Source organism: Myxocyprinus asiaticus, chromosome 18 (assembly GCF_019703515.2).
Source record: "Myxocyprinus asiaticus isolate MX2 ecotype Aquarium Trade chromosome 18, UBuf_Myxa_2, whole genome shotgun sequence".
Classification (NCBI taxonomy): Eukaryota; Metazoa; Chordata; class Actinopteri; order Cypriniformes; family Catostomidae; genus Myxocyprinus; species Myxocyprinus asiaticus.
In genome coordinates, this window is record NC_059361.1 from 17,647,754 (window position 1) to 17,665,383 (window position 17,630).

Below are 17,630 nucleotides of genomic sequence, written 5' to 3' on the forward strand. Positions count from 1 at the left end.
TTCCTACGATAGCTTTTTGTGAGGAACAGACCAAACTTTAACTTATTTAAAAAAATTATATATATATATATATATATATATATATATATATATATATATACACACACACACACACACACACACACACACACACACACACACACACACACACACACACACACACATTACTTTTTTATTTTTGGTAGAAGAGATACACATATATGTGTATATATACACTTTTTTTTTTTGTCCTTTATGGAGTTGATAGCCGAGGCCACTATGAACTGTCATTGTATGGAAAAAAGGAGTGTTTGCATTCTTAAAAATGTTGTGTTTTGTGTTCCACAGATAAAAAAAAGAAAAAGATTTGAGTTTGGAATGACAATGGGGAGTAAAAAATGACAAAATATTCATTTTGATGTAAACTATTCCTTTAATGTATTCAGGGTGAATAGGGTGTGTGTGTGTTCTGTAAGTATAATCACTCCCAGCCCCCATTAGCATGTTAGTGAAAAGAGCTGCTGTAGCACATTCATTTAGCTGTTTACTGCAAAGCAGACCAGCAAACTTGGAAAGGGGAGGCAGAGAACTGACGTCCACAATGAATCCAAAGACTAAAGCCCTCCCCTCTCCCAGAATGGCAACACTAATAGACACACACAAAGTCTGATGGATCACACATTGAAAACAGACCCACTTTGAAGGGACAAACATTAAAGAAGTGACACACACACAAAGAAAATGTCAACATTTACAGTTTACAGATATATATACATGGGACAGAGGCATGGAACATGAATAAACAACGCAGACACTGACATAGACCTTCCATGATTGGGTCTTCACGGAGTACACAGACAAATAAGCCGAGAAGATTTTAGGTCTTTTCAGACAAGACCTAACCAAAAAAAAAACAGCACACAGACACACAATCATGCAATACAGATCTACTGATCTCCACACAATTGTGAAGGGATGCGAGAGGAAGTAGAGAGGAGGGTAGGAGCCTGAAGAGTTTGGGGCCTTGGTGGACTGAGGGTACTGTGCTATGTTATACAGTATATACTGTGGCATGTCATGGCATGAGAGTGTAGATAAAAAAACAGAAAACAATGACTTGACAAGACTGATAGAAAAAAAAAAGTATTATTTGCAACAACATTTCACTGTAAGGAGAAAAGAATATATTTAAAGTTGCACCAATACACTACACATATGAATTTTGTTCATAGTTGAATTTTCCATCTAAAATAAGGACGGAGGAATGTAAAAGTAATATATATCATACATATCACACAGGTTTAGTGTACAAGATATCAGTCCGATACTAAAAAAGCAGGTTAGCTAGTAAAAACATGAATTGAACATACTGTATAAAAACAAGAGTCATTGGAAAAACTTAACCGAAAAGTAACATCTAGATTAAGATATACAGATGTTACTGGTTACATTAAGAATACACAGCTGTGTTGTTAAAACACAATACCACTAATTATAATCTCCAAATGTGTTTTGTCTTCATAATATCAGTTTTTATCATACATTCAATTTTGGCCATCTAGTTTGAAAAGAAATTGTATAAAGTCAAATAGTGAAATGTATTTCCTGCTTTAATTTGGAAGACCTTTACTTTGAAATGCTCTCCATAAAGCTTTCAACATCTGATCAGTCTAATTGGGTTTAACATCTCTAAACTTCAAAGACCAGCTGAAGTAAAACAAAACAAACTTATTTTTTTATGGAGAGCAAATAATGTGAATGGGTGGAAGAATAAAATTAAAGATGTTTGCTGACTACTGAAGCAAACTAATGAAGTTCATTGATGGAAAAAATGGCTCCACAAAAAGATGATAATTTCTACCATTGTCTATTATCATTACTATTGTCTACTACTTCTATTATTCTAGTACTGTGCCATGTCAGATGCTATGATTTTTAAAGTATCCATGGCACCCCATTATTTGAGAGGAGTATTCAAATAATGCTAGATGGCTCATCTCATTTGATAAAGGGAAAAAGGAGTTCTTAGTTTCCTGAATCTGCATATCATTTCATGGGTTTTGTGACAGTGGTCACCACAGTTCTCTGTGATCACCTCAGAGAAAATTGATCAGAAAAGAAAGAACAAATCTCCTCTTTCCTTTCAATCTGTGATCAGTCAAGGAATGTTGGAGTTACAGTAGATCTGTCACAGAGCACTCAAGGGCAAACAGCTAAGAAACTTTACAGCCATTGCACTAACGCTGATGAAAAACAACAGGACAAATTGTGTAGGGAAAAAAAAAAAACAGAATTTTAATAAGAATTTCATATTAAGAATGCCATAAAATTAGGGATCAGGATAGATTGCTCGGAATTGCTTGATGTGATATGGAACTGTTTGTTTTTAAAGAACCGTAAAGACATTGGATGTAAAAAAAAAATTGGCAATGACTGAAGAGTTATCTTTTAAAGGGATGGTTTGAAAATGAAAATTCATAATTTACTCACCCTCATGTTTTCTAAACATGAATGACTTTCTTCGGTGGAACAGAAAAGGAGATGCTAAGCAGAATGTTAGCGACTGGCAACCTCAGTCACTATTCACTTTGCAAAGAAAGTGAAGCTGCCAGTCGCTAACATTCTGCCTAACACATTCCTTTGTGTTTATGCAATAAAAGAAAGTCCTTCGGGTTTGGAACAACATGAGGGTGAGTAAATTATGACAGAACTTTTGGGTGAACTATCTCTTTAAGTTCCCTTGAGCGCGAAATGAAATGCAGGTAAAATACACTCAAAGGAAATATCTTCACAATGTAAGAGCTGAAAAAAGGACGAAGACAGGAGGAGATGGGACAGAAGGAAAGAAGTAAGGATGATAAATATATAGAGATACATGATTATTTACCACGTTCTAGCTTGATGTCTGAAAAACAAGAGGAAGGAAAGAAGAGGAGGAGAGGCATATATGGGTCAGGTCAGGGATGGAGTGGTGGTGGTAGAGAGAAAGAGAAAGATAAAGTGAGTTGGACACAGAGGATTGTAGGCTTCTGGCATGGGAAATAAAAAAGACTTATAAGAACAGATACACATATGTGGGTGTTGTATGCAACAAAAATAATGCACATTAAACAGCTGTCTTAGCCTTACAGAAAGGTAATATTTCCTGTGGGGCCACAAAAGTGAGTAATATATAGACATGATACATTGGACACATGATCTAAAATCGAAAATCTTTGACACAGAAATATTTGTGAAAATATTACCTGTATTAATAAAAATAAGACATTTTTATTCTGACCACTACTATGCAGTTTCGTGGCTATTTCACATCAAGTCTGTAATACAACAACTAGAGAGTACAATTTTTGCTAAAAATTTGCAAATATATTTGCTATAATCTGATGCTGAATTGATATCATACTCTGAAAAACAATATAATAAATGTTCAGCATCTACCATAATAATAAATGATTATAGTAGGGCAGTTGTCATCATAGTGCAAAGTTCAATTTTCACAAGTTTATAAAGATATACTGTCACTTCTTAAAGACTAGTCATGAATGTTTTTGCATTGAAAAGTCAGACTTGGTGTGAACAGATCTTACACACAAGGACTTTTTTTTTTTTTTTCAGTTCTAAAAAATATCATAAGATAAAAGCTGTGAAGAGACATGAAGATGCAATGGGAAGGTGATGTTGGTCAGTGTGTGTGGTAAAACTCACTCGAGCCCTCCTCTGACACCATCCCAAGCCCATCCGCCTTATTCTGTCTCTCAAACGCATTCAGGTCCAGAACACTGTCAATACACATAAATCATATTTATACCATATCTATAGTCTGCCAAATCCCTATAGTCAACACTTTAAAGGGAACCCTTTGTTGCAAATCTACAGTTCAACACAATAACGATCAAAGAGACATTGAGCATGTTCTTAAACCAAATATGCTTAAAGGACTTGTTCACCAAAAAAGAAACAAATTCTCTCAATATTTACTCAGCCTCATGCCATCCCAGAAGTGTATGACTTTCTTACTTCAGCAGAACACAAACAAAGATTTTTAGAAGAATTTTTCAGCTCTGTAGGTCCATAAAATGCAAGTGAATTGGTGGCAAATTTCTGAAGAGCAAAAAAGCATATATATCCATCATAAAAGTAATCTATATGACTCCAGTGGATTAATGAATGTCTTCTGAAGCTAAATGCTAGGTGTGTGTAAGAAATAGGTCAATATTTAAATCTTTTTTTACAAAAATGTTCCGGCCAGCTCGTTGACGAGCGTGGAGTTTAAACTGCCTCTCGCCTGACATAAGCGTGTAAGCCTCCTCTGCATAGATATACATACGAAGATACCTTATTAGTAACTATTCCTATGTACCGCGATATGGTTCCCACACAAAAGCAGTTTATGCAGTGGTTCAAACAGCTCTCCTTGTTGACCGTTCCAAGATGGCGCCACAGTTGACGTATCCAAACCAGCCGAATGAGGCATCTATGTATGAATAACTATGCTCCTCTGTTGTAAACAACACTGCGCTTCCGTATCTTTTCATATTTCACACGCAAGTTTTATATGAACTTGCTAACGCACTTGCGTCACTTGAGAGGCTGCGTGACCTTAGTGAATTTGTAGTAAAAAAGTTTTAAATATTGTTATATTCCTTACACACACCTAGCGTTTCGCTTTAGAAGACTTTTCACTTTGTGTTTTTTGGAGCTTCATAGTTTAAGTACCCATTCACTTGCATTATATGGACCTACAGAGATTAAATATTCTTCTAAAAATCTTCATTTTTTAGGAAGAAAGTCATACACATTTGGGATGGCATGAGGGTGAGTAAATGATGAGATAATTTTCATTTTAGTTCATTTTAGCAGAGATTAACTTGATTATATAAAATCTCACAAGAGACACAAGAGTCTTAGTGAGGTCAGGCACTGATACTCAGCAGTGGGACATGGCCCAAAGGTGTTTGTTCAGGCCAGACAAGATCTTCCACACCAGACTCAGTACACCATGTCTTTATGGACCTTGCTATGTGCACAGGACATGCCGGAACAGAAAAGGACCCACCCCTAAACTGTTGCCACAAAGTTTGAAGCACACAATTTTGCAAGAATGTCATTGTATGGAGTAGCATTAAGCTTCATTCTCACAGAAACTACTGGAGTTGCCAAACCCGTTAATTACAAGGTATCCACATACCTTTGGATATATAGTGTAGATCTTAGCATGTTACAAAAACAAAATAAAAATAATATCCATTCACCTGCAGGTTTGCATAAGAGCCTGTAAGCTGAGGAAGAAGCCGACATCTTTCTTGTCCTTCAAGTAGTCTAACATTCTCTGTCAAAAAGACATCAAGAGAGTGGTGTCACTGTTGCATTTGGTTAAAAGGTTGTAAATTGTTTGGTCATGCAATGTCATTTCAGCATTTCAGCACAGTGCATGGTAACATTGTATATGACATTACACAGGTACATTATTTGCACAAATAGGGAGAATGTTATCGACTGACCTGTTGAACATCACTGTTGCCACCATTGAGGATGGAGATGCCAAGTTTGAGAGTAGAGGACACCATTGCTCCTGTTTCACCTGTGACACATTTAAAGACATTTAAATAGACATAATTCTAATATATGACTAAAGTCTGGTGCAATGGTGGTAAAGATACAGTAAATACTGTAAGCTGTATTATGTATTAATTTGCTCTTTTGAAAACATGAAAAGGAATGTCTTTGGCATGTGTGCTGTCTAGATTTACTTAGGGTGTTATTGTGTATTTTTGTCATGGTTTTATTTGCATGTGTGTGTGTGCACCTTTGCAGGCACTAATCATCTGTAGCACCATCTCAGCTGCTCCGCGATCATGTAGGCGAGACTGTTGGTACAGAAGCCTCTGTTTTTCCATCTCCTTCTCCTGTTAGATAGAGACCAGATCGAGTCCAGTAAACAAGATGCCTAGGATCACACACCCCTACCTCCCACCACGCAACATACACACACACACACACACACACACACACACACACACACACACACACACACACACACACACACACACACACACACACACACACACACACACACACATACCATGCAGAACTTTTCTTAGCTTGTTCATGATATCTGCCAGGTTCCACTGTTTTTCTGTGATTATTCATTTTAATAATTTTAACTTTTTTATTTTACAATTATATTACCCACTGCTGTGCCAGGGAAGGTAGATAACAATTATTCTTTTTTTTTTATTCATTTTAATCATTTTAACTTTTGTATTTTATTTATTACATCTTATTCTTATTTCATGTTCTTAATTGGTTTTTACATTTATTTTTTATGTATCTTGTATTTTCTTTATCCTTTTTTTTTTGTAAAGCACTTTTAAATGCCATTGTGTATGAAATGTGCTATATAAATAAACTTGCCTTGCAATCCTCAATTTAAAGTTTGCAACTTAGACATTATATACAAGCTTTGAGAATCTTGTCTTGATGTTTATAAGGCATTCTGTGCTATTTTGCGCTTGGTAACTCTCTGAACACTGAGCAAATTTCTTGTTATTAAAAGATTGCTTATACCAGAGACAATATAGTGAAGAGACATGGAACTTGTAAATATAAATTATGGGAGAAATCGCAAAACTCAAAAACAATAAAATTATCTAAACATCCTTAAAACAAGACAAATTTACCTGAGAAGCCAAATTTTGTAAGATAAGAAGACTTCTTTTCAGAGAAATCTAACTAATATATATATATATATATCAGTGGCGATTTCTTAGGGGCAGCAAAGCCTTCTCTGCTGGGGTAACATGCCTAATAAATAAATATTTTTTCATCATTTCATTCTCATTGACCTTTTTGCCTATGTATTTTCAATCGCTTTCCACTCCTAATTCATCTACAAACGAATAACAAAAAAAAAAAAAAAAGTTTATCCAATCAGAATTTATTCACATGCTCGAAGCCATGCTCCTTAGATAAACAGTGCGTGAGTCTGAGCTCCACCCTGTCAGGCCTTCAGAATTTCCACAGAATCCCTCAACAGGCAAATTAATGAGCAACTAAAGTCAGATTGTCAGATTCATCAGCCAATTAGATTGATTTATTTGTTCTCGGTGGGTGTGGTCTTTAGGATATGTCCTAGCCCAGGCCTTCTAGCTGGCCTTGAGTGATGCAATCGCGCTTTAAGTGATGTACGTAATTTGAAAGCGAAGAGCGCAAGATCTTACTGACGAGTCGGCTGTCATCACTGCCTCATCATCACTGAGAAAGAGGTCCTTATGGATTTAAAAACCTGAGATGTTCTGCATGATCATGCAATTGATTCATTAAACAGGAAAGGAGGGCTGATTTTCACTTCAAGCAAATTGGTAAGTGCTTCTGGCATTGTTATAGCAACATCAGGAGTTTTCTAAATGTAAATTAGGCTCCTTGAGCATTCAGTGTCAGATCAAGTTTTGAAAAGTAACCTTGTACCTTGACGAAACAAAATTTATTGCAAACAAAATTGAAATGGCAAATATTATTAGAGAGCTTTTTCTTGGTATTAGACCTCCTTGGTTCTGGCTTTCGTGCATGGACGTGTTTTTAAAATGTCAATTTGTATTATTAGTTGACTGCCACGTAATGTATGATAGGTATACGGTGTCTTATTCATTGTGAAACTGTGGCCTAGACTTAAGGCCTAGACTTAAAATGCACGGGCTGTGGCTATAACTAATATTATATAAATATATATATATATATATATATATATATATATATATATATATATATATATATATATATATTATATTATATATATATACACATACATACATACATACATACACACACACACCAGTTAGTTCCGGTCCTCGAATCTGATTGGACGATAGACATTCCATGAGCACTGATGGTCTGACACCATCAGCACTCGGACACTTCACTGTGTGTGTAACACTCCACTTGTGTTCCTGCCGTTCTAAACTAAAGTGTAAGAGCAGTGCAGATGTGTTAAGAGCTATGGTTTGTCTTTTTTTTTTTTTTTTTTACATGTATTTTTTTGACATTACATATGTTAGCCAGCAGGTGGTGGCAAAAGATAATTTTTATGTGTAATATGAGCCAGTTAGGTGATGTGACGTGAATCCGCGTCAGCCAGTGTATACATACAGCACTGATCGCTTGTCTTACTACTACTAAAGCTAGGAAATAGCTTTAAACGGCTTTAAACAAACAACTTCAGCATTGCGGCTCATCACAGCTGAGAGACACACAACAGATTGATTAATTACACAAACTGAAGCTGCTTACCTCTTATTGGACTTTCCACATTGGAGTGGACACACTGTTCAAAATGGAGGACATTGCGGTTTCTATAGTGAATGACTCTAGCGCACCGGCTACCGCGAAATAGGTAGAATTACCCCCGCGTGCACGGCTACTTCTCCACTGAAAAAGCTGATCTTCAGAAAGCTGACAGCATCTCTGCTTGGGAGTGGTAACAGGTGATCGCACACGCGCCGTCTCTCTCTCTCTCACTCAAACACACACACATCCATCCTTGTTTATCAAATAACTTGTTTGAAACAGCACAAGCCGTGATACAATTTCTGAAGTGAAATGTTTTAATTACTAATGAAGGCTTGGACGCATCATTTGGTTTGATCCAGCAACGGCAGATTCTGATCCGCTGCGTAATAAAGTAGTTCCATGCATAAATGCGTTTTTATGACCGTACTCAGTTTTTCCAAATTTTTTTAAATTTACTTGTTTATTGAACTGTTGTATATAAACAATATATATATATAGACACACACACACACACACACACATACACACACACACACGGTATATTAGGGCTGTCAAACGATTAAAATATTTGTATCCCCTTTGTCGAAGTCTGTTTCCACTTTGTCAAAGTTTGTTCCCCCTATGTTTCCGCTTTTGTCGAAGTCTGTTCTCCCTATGTTTATTGGCGCTATGGGGAAACATAGGGGGAACAGACTTCAACACAACACCGGTCCCTAGGTGGGCACCAGAAACTCCACCGGCTTCCTTTACTGGCACATTATATGTTATTCAAGGACCCGGTAGTAGGGGGCCTGTGTAGCTCAGTGAGTACTGCCGCTGACTACCACCCCTGGAGTCACGAGTTCGAATCCAGGGCGTGCTGAGTGACTCCAGCCAGGTCTCCTAAGCAACCAAATTGGCCAGTTTGCTAGGTAGGGTAGAGTCACATGGGGTAACCTCCTTGTGGTCACGATTAGGGGTTCTTGCTCTCAATGGGGCAGGTGGTAAGTTATGCGTGGATCGCGGAGAGTAGCATGAGCCTCCCATGCTGTGAGTCTCCACGGTGTCATGCACAGCGAGCCACGTGATAAGATGCGTGCATTGACTTTCTCAGAAATGGAGGCAACTGAGACTTGTCCTCCGCCACCCGGACTGAGGTGAGTAACCACGCCACTACGAGGACCTACTAAGTAGTGAGAATTGGGCATTCCAAAATTGGGAGAAAAGGGGATAAAAAATGTTTTTTTTAAAAAAGGACCCGGTAGCAGTCGCGGAACACAGACGATCGCCTCGCGCTCACACTTTCATTTCGCGCTCGCACTGCACCTCGCAGTGCAAGGCAGGAAGTGCTACAGGAAGCGTGGGGTGAAACATCACCTGAGTATCTGGACAAACTGACAGCTAGAATGCCAAGGATCTGCAAATCTTTCATTGCTGCACTTGGAGGATTTTTTGATGAAAACTCTTTGAAGTAGTTTTAGAAGTTCTGAATTTTTTTTCCAAATTATTCATCGAATCAATTCATGTTATTAATGTCCTGACTATACATTGTGATCAGTTGAATGCCACTTTGGTGAATAAAAGTACCAATTTCTTTCCATAAGAGCAAAATCTTTACATTATTCCAAACTTCTGGCCGCCAGTGTGTGTGTGTATATATATATATATATATATATATATATATATAAGCTTATACCTCACTAAATTTCAAGTAAATGTATCTTGTTTTCAGGATGTTTAGATATTTTAACTAGAAAATGAGACAAATATACAAATTAAGAAAAAAGATTTCTGGAGTGTATAGATGAGGAAGTCCAAATTTTCAATTTTCAAAGAGTCAATCACCTTCGGAATAGACTGGTCTTAGTACAGTTCCAGTGTTAGGGAGTAGTAAACTACTACTTGTTAGCTACTAACTTAACAACATTCTTCAGTCGCTCAGCTATTTTCACAATAGTGTAGCTTTTCCAGTAACAAGCTATTTTAAAACAAGTAGCTTTGTAGCATCACAAAACGCTATATTTATATAATGCAAAATACAGCAATGAAGCAGAGGGAGTAAGCAAACAAACTTAAAAAAAAAAAAAAAAATAGTCTAAATCATTTAGATGAATTGGGTCTTTCAGACAATTCAATTGCAATAAACGATTCAAATAAATGTATCTTTGGAAACTCCCCGTTCATGTCAATGAACAAGTTCACATAAATGATTCACTGATACATTTGAGCCCGTCATAGCCCTAGAGGATCTGAAGTCACTGTTTTCTTTTTAGAAGCGCAAATTGCTGCTGTTTATCACTTTTATCTCGATTTAATGTTGTCACTGTATTTATTTAATGTCAGCATAATTAAATGTATAATTATCAGGTTATATTATAAAATTCTGCAATCAGAACTTCTAATTGCAGAATTAAAATTAACATAATCCGACTATTATATCTAAAATATTTTCTTCTTTGAATAGCTTCAAAGTAGCTAACTACATATTGTTAGCAACTTGTAGTGTAGCTAACTACATTTTTTTTTTTAAAGAGCACCTGGATTGTAGTTTAAATACGAGTAGTTTGTAGCTTGGGAAGCTACAGTTTAAAGTAGCTTCTCCAACACAAAACAGTTCTTACTCACACATTAGCTGGACCAAACAGAAAAAGTGCAGTTTTTAGCCTGATTTGAGATAACAAAGCTCTTAAATTATGTACACTTGCACATACACACACACACACACAAAGCTCAAACACTCCTTCTCTCTGTCCCAAAAACACAAGTGCTATTAGTCATGTGTCTGTTATTTTAGCAGTTCACGTTTGCTGGCTGACACAAACTTTAGACTACAGCAAGCAGACCTGCTCTCCCTAAACACTAAACATATCCATATTTAACATGAACACACTGGCTCCTCCCTCTATTTTAACCACATTATACAGCTGGGTGCTGCACTTTCTCATAAGTCCCTCATGGCATAACAGCTATATCAGCTCAAGGCAGAAGGACGTCAGACATAAGAAAGGCATTTTCAAACTAGAAGTAATTAAACTAATTTATAACGAAAATGTTTAACATTAAAATGTAAAACTACTTGAAAGTCCTCTGAAATATACAGTATATTGCTGCAGTGCATCGCATTATATCCTTTGAAGTATGAAGAAATAGCTCTCTGTACTGTTGAGCGAAGTGTTTATCGAAGTGAGCCATATGAAATTTAGATGATATCCTGTTGACAAAAAGGATTAAACATGTACATACAATGCACCAACCCATCAAGCTGGCTGCTTTTTAAGCTGAGCCCACCCATAAAAGCACCCAAGCATTTTACCCACCCAACCCCAGCAAAAAGCCCCACCCACTCCCACCCTGCCCTGAGAGCCAGGCCATGTCCTACAAAATGTATGACTGAAATATGTATAGAATGTCTTTGAAATGAATGGAATATGTTTTTATTACCGGTTTTCAAATGTAAGGTAGGTTGAATGTGTTCTGAATGTGTTGGTGTGACTGTGCAGGCTTTTACTGTAGTCTTTGAGTACAGAGAGGAAGACTAGCTCCAGTTTGAAACAAAGACATGGAAACACCCTTTGGAAACACATATGGTTAACACATACAGACCTGATCTAAATCCAGAAAATTCACCCCCACACACACATTCTGAGTTGCTGGGAGTGTGTCAAATAGCTCTGTTCCAAAATCTAGTGCATCACTTCACTGCCTAGTGCCGACATTGGCTGCTGCCTTTTTAAGGTAAGACACTAACTGTCATGGGACCTCACAAGTGACTGACTTGAATCGCTCTTTATGGGCAGCTCTCTTATTGGTCATTTACATGCACCACTAAAATAGCACTTTTCAAACAAAGGGCACAGGATACTCGCTTAATGCTTGATTCCAATAGAATTTGACATTAGCATGTTGCTATGTTAATGACACGATTTAATAAGCAATATTAAGCAAAATAATACATAATACACACAAATACTGGATGAAATAGTCCATTCTTACTTAGATTGGGCTTTCCTCCCCTTGAATTTGCAGTTCTATTTATAATCAACATTTTTCTCAACTTTCATCTCCATGAGGCATGCATGTATTGCTGCCTTAGATTTGGCCTTATTTTGCCAAAATGAGGTATCTTAGAAAGATTGAAACAGCCTTTGTGTCGACTTAGGAGCATGCCTACAATACCTTACAATGCTGTCCAGGTAGGCAGCTCAAAATTGGAATACAGCTAATGTAACTCCCTAATTGATTTCACATGGAACTTAGAATCTTTGTGGGGAGGTAAGGTGTAGTTTTATTTTCTGAATTTGAGTCACGTCAGGATCAAAAAGTCATCAAGTCCACTGGGTCAGTATGTCAGTAAAGCGGTGAGACACACACTGTGAGATGCAAAAGGAATGACAAACTACAAGCGACTGCCTACAAATTCAGATAGGACAGGGTTCTGAAGAGGTGGGATTGGTAATGTATTAGGAGACAAGTTAAGGGTAAGAGTGTGTGTATGTGTAATTACTTGAGTACTTTCTCACACACAAACACACACTGCAGAAATAATCTATTCTACTAAAATACTACTCTATGTAGTCCAAGAGAAAAACAATGCAGTTTTGAGGGCTGAGTCAGCCTGTTGATAAAAGAGCCAATATTTTGCATTGCTGGTCTCGTAGCTTGCGGGGAAAGCAAAAGAAAAACTAAATCTATGGTCACATCACACCTCTGTTAGCTTCCTTTTTCTTTTGTATCAAATTGGTTAAACTGTGATGTGTTCAGCATGTCTTATGTTTTTTATTTTATCTGTATTGTGTGCAGCCATCTCTCTGCACTTGCTCAAGTCATGCAATACAAACAAAAAGACTGTTGAAAAGTCAAAGAGGCGAATTCACTAAATAAACCATTAACAGCACCACTTTTGTGCATTGTACCTGAACACAAAAACCTGCATCTTATTCAAAAATCACCCACAATCCAGTTTAATGAAGCTATATCTGCATTGCACCAACATATTTAAATTAAGTCACTGTCATTCTTTTAGCACAAATATCTCTCCTTTCTATGTAAATTAGGCTTATTATAGTCTTGCGTAGCCAAACCTAAAACTACGGCAAAGGTCTGGGCTCTATAGCTGCTTCAAATCATTAAAAGATTTGATGTCACTAACCTGGCACATGTGGGCAAATTCTGTGATTATTTCATCCTCAAAAGCACTCATTCTATCAACACGGAACCTTGTGAACACAACTCGGCTTCCAGATGGAATGATAAAAAGTCCAGTGTTGCGGAAGTTCCGTTGAACCAGCCAATCAGATGAGTTTTTCGAGAAAGTGTTTTCCAGTTTTGTATGCTATGTGCATCAGACGTTGAGCATGGACTGTGGGCAGTCCGGGTCTGAGGCTGGGACTAGGCTTATTATAGATTGTACCTCATTTACAAAAGTAAGTGCTATTTGCATGGAGCAATTAATACTGTGCTATTAACAACTGCTTTACATGGAATTTTGTTTAAAAGGACATTTGTTTGATGGCAAAGAACATTATAACCAGGCATTTATCTGATGTGCAATGTAGTCTGGTGCACTTTTAAGTTGATTCAGGTGTTTGGATTGCAGTGGAGTGATGCTTTACAGTCCCTACACAGTATGCCAGACCATAGTAGTCTGTTGCATCCTCCACAAATTGGCACTCAGATCTGGCCTGCAAAATGGGGAATTCTCCCACCCAAACTGCGTTCAACAATATTTTTTGGGGGGCATGTTTGCATTATTACCTGATTTGTATAATTCTGGGTGCTAAAACAATGCAGACAGCATGTGCAAATAAACAACGCAATCAGTGGGCGTAATTCATTCTTAGTGAATTCCCCCCCAAAGACTCAGAATCCAGCAAAGGAGTGCACAGATCAGTCCACAACAAGGATAGATAGGAACAGGTAGAGAAAGGGAAAACAGCTAGAGAGAGGTGTTTACAGAAAGGATGAGTGATACAAAATGAAAAGAAAGACAGTGAGAGACAGAGACAGAAAGATATAGATATAGGAGAGACATGAGTGTGCGGGGTGCAGTTGTTCTGGGCATGTTCACTCAGTGCGTGGAAGGAGCTGTTGTTGTTGGCTCCGCTGACTCCCATGGCCCCAACCCCAGGCCCCCCCATACCATCTCTGTCTGTCGCACCTCAAAGGATGGTTCGTCGCCCCCCTCCTCTCCCCCTTCGTCCTCCTCACCAATGTGGCAGCTCTGTACAGAGAGAGAAATGTGAGCTTCTTCAGCACATGATCGCCAGTTTGTATTAGCCATAAATAAGAACATATACTCTGGGGTTTAAAAGTCTTGGGTACACTTGTGAAAATGCTTCTATTTCTCCAATTTAGTAATACAAAAGTAATTACAAATTATATTATCAGCTTTAACAATTTGAGTGAAAAGTTGCTTTTAAAATGAACATGAATTTCAGAATTTTTTATTATAAGGTATGTGCCCCTTTCTGCTTTAATGACAGCATGAACTTGAGCTGGCATGGACTACACTAGCTTGTGCAAAACAAAATGATCCATGTAATCCCAGCATGATTTAAGAATGCTGAGAGCATCTTGTGTGTGTTTTAATGGAAACAAGAAAATCTGACCTTTTGTACAAAGGAATTAACATTGTCATTGTCTAAAATTTGCTTATTTATAAGTGACCTAGAAATAGGGTTGAATCTTAAATATTTAATTTTACATGATAGCATTTCCTTGATATTTTTATTTTTTTAATCCTAACACTTAAGACTTTGAATCCCAGATTTTGAATGTTGATTTTGAACCCCACAGAACATAAACAAAAAATCATGCAAGTTAAATTTATTAAAACTTACTTTTGCCATAATATCAGCATATGACATGTATAGATGATCCACTTCAAGTTTACTGCAGTGGGAATTAAACAAATTTGAGAGTATATAAACATGAGAATTGAAGAAAAACACAATGCAACTGTGCAAATACCAAATGAGAACAAAGGTATTTGCTCTCACGTTTTCTCGGTGAGAGCGGTGCGGCTGAAATGAAGGATGAGCTGATGAAGGGGGTCTGGTTTTGCTTCAGTTTCTTCCTCTTCTTCCTCTTCCTGCTCCATCGCTTTCTATAAAACCCAGCAGTACAGTATGAACAAACTGAACTCAATCTGCTGCTTGGAAAAAAAAATAAAAAAATAAACAGACTTACAGATAAGTCATCTATCATTTTGTCTTCAAACGAGTAGCCCTCATTTTCAATCCAGTTGCGCTTGTATCCATTAAGGAACATGTTAGATGCCCGGTGCCTTAAGGTAAAGAAAGATACAGTACTTTGTCATAAAGGACTGACTGAGAAGAATTATGTTCATGACAACGACCCATCTTACTCCTGGAACTTATCTAATAACCAAAGTTTAACACTGTGTGTTTTGATACCTTGGAATGTTGTACAGTGGTGTCATTCTGAAGCAGGCCACCACCGCCCTACGACGCTGCTTGGACAGAAGCTTGTGCCAAACCATCTTCTTAGACTTGTAAGGGTGCTCAGTCTGATGGGAGGAGAAAGAGGAGGAAGAGAGAGAGCAAGAAGTGCCATGACTTCATCACAACCTTAGCACAGGAATGAAAGTTTGTGAATAAAGTTTGGGAACTGTGAACGGGCCTCACCAGCTCAAGGTGGTAGAGAACAGCAGAAACTTCCTGGACTCTCTTCACAACCTTCTCTGGTGCATCGGCATCTTCAGCTTTGCCTGAGGTCTCCTTATACAGAGCCATCTGCCAGCGCATGGAAGGGTCCTCCACCTACAGAGCGCAATTCTTAAATGCATGTACCAATAGTACACTGAATGACTTTGATTCTTCACTTGACTGTCTGTTCTTACCTTGTCCTGTAGATGAAGGTTATTCTGTAGAAACTCCCTCACTTCCTCATCTGTGTCTTTCTATAACACACACATAACAAGGAGTTAAAAAATAATGATTCAATGTGAGAGTATTAAATACTGCTCAAATTATGTTTTATTTGTACCAGTGAGTAGCGGATCTTGGCCATGTTTATGAGCTCTTGGTCTGCAGGAGAGCACATGTTGAGACCAATGGGGAGTAGTTTCTTCAGGGCCGCTACAATCAAAGAGGTCTGCACAGAGTAACGGTCCCCACGCCGCTTCTTCTTGGTCCGCTCAACATCTGAGCCTCCACCCTACAAAAAGCCTGCAAAGTTAGACTGACACAAGCATGCTCCCTTCTTTCAAAAGAAAGGGTCTGGTTCCTTTTAGTATACATTGGTTTTATGGACAAATAATATGTACATTACAGTTCCTTAGAGAATAATCTTAATATAGAAACAATTCTCTGTAAACATCTCCCTTCTGTAAGTTTATTTTTTATGAGGGCAGCTAACAGTTGACCATTAGCTACAGGTTTTAAATTGTTAAAGGGGTCATGTCATGATGAATCAAATTTTTCTGATCTTTTGAGATAACAGAGCTAGACGTACTATGAAAACATACTGTAACTTTTAGAACACAAAACTTCCTCCACAGTCCAAAAAGAGCATTTATTGAAGCTAAGCTACAAGAACAACTCGTTCTGAACTTGTGCAAATTTCAGACACCATACAGAAGGATGAATACATTATCACATGACTGCAGTTCATTTTTAGTTTTTTTTTTAAATCAGTTTAAGTCTTTCACCAAAATATTATAGTCAGTTTTACTCGGAACTGTCCAAACATATATATATATATATATATATATATATATATATATATATATATATATATATAAAAGGTATAACCATTTTCTTAATTTAAACATGTATAAAACATACACTGGTGGCCAAAAGTTTGGAATAATGTATAGATTTTGCTCTTATGGAAAGAAATTGGTACTTTTATTCACCAAAGTGACATTCAACTAATCACAATGTATAGTCAGGACATTAATAACCTGAAAAATTACTATTACAATTTGAAAAAAAGTCTTAAACCACTTCAAAGTGTTCTCATCAAAAACATCCTCCACGTCAATGAAGCTGTCAGCTGAGGCATCTATTTCTCAAACTAGAGACTCTGATGTACTTATCCTCTTAGTTTAGTTGCACATCTGGCCTTCCACATCTCTTTCTGTCCTTGTTAGAGCCAGTTGTCCTTTGTATTTGAAGACTGTAGTGTACACCTTTGAATGAAATCTTCAGTTTTTTGGCAATTTCAAGGATTGTATAGCCTTCATTCCTCAAAACAGTGATTGACTGATGAGTTTCTAGAGAAAGTAATAATGATGACTAATAATGACCTTAAGACATGCCAGTCTTTTGCATACTGTGGCAACTCAAAAACAAACACAAAGACAATGTTAAGCTTCATTTAACGAACAAAATAGCTTTCAGCTGTGTTTGATATAATGGCAA

General features: G+C 37.3%; 1 protein-coding gene across 1 annotated transcript in view; it reads right to left on the reverse strand.

Moving 5' to 3' along the window:
- The window catches only part of LOC127456501 (ryanodine receptor 1-like), a 130,126-nt gene that overhangs the window by 20,962 nt on the left and 91,534 nt on the right, over positions 1-17,630 (reverse strand). Inside the window, exons 73-85 of the mRNA XM_051725027.1 lie at positions 16,252-16,422; positions 16,106-16,165; positions 15,891-16,025; positions 15,660-15,772; positions 15,433-15,529; positions 15,243-15,349; positions 15,084-15,135; positions 14,384-14,464; positions 5,786-5,885; positions 5,481-5,560; positions 5,232-5,308; positions 3,685-3,758; positions 2,867-2,884 (exon numbers count right to left, since the gene is read on the reverse strand). Coding sequence (XP_051580987.1) covers positions 2,867-2,884; positions 3,685-3,758; positions 5,232-5,308; positions 5,481-5,560; positions 5,786-5,885; positions 14,384-14,464; positions 15,084-15,135; positions 15,243-15,349; positions 15,433-15,529; positions 15,660-15,772; positions 15,891-16,025; positions 16,106-16,165; positions 16,252-16,422 — 1,165 coding nt within the window. The remainder of the gene's footprint in view (positions 1-2,866; positions 2,885-3,684; positions 3,759-5,231; positions 5,309-5,480; positions 5,561-5,785; positions 5,886-14,383; positions 14,465-15,083; positions 15,136-15,242; positions 15,350-15,432; positions 15,530-15,659; positions 15,773-15,890; positions 16,026-16,105; positions 16,166-16,251; positions 16,423-17,630) is intronic.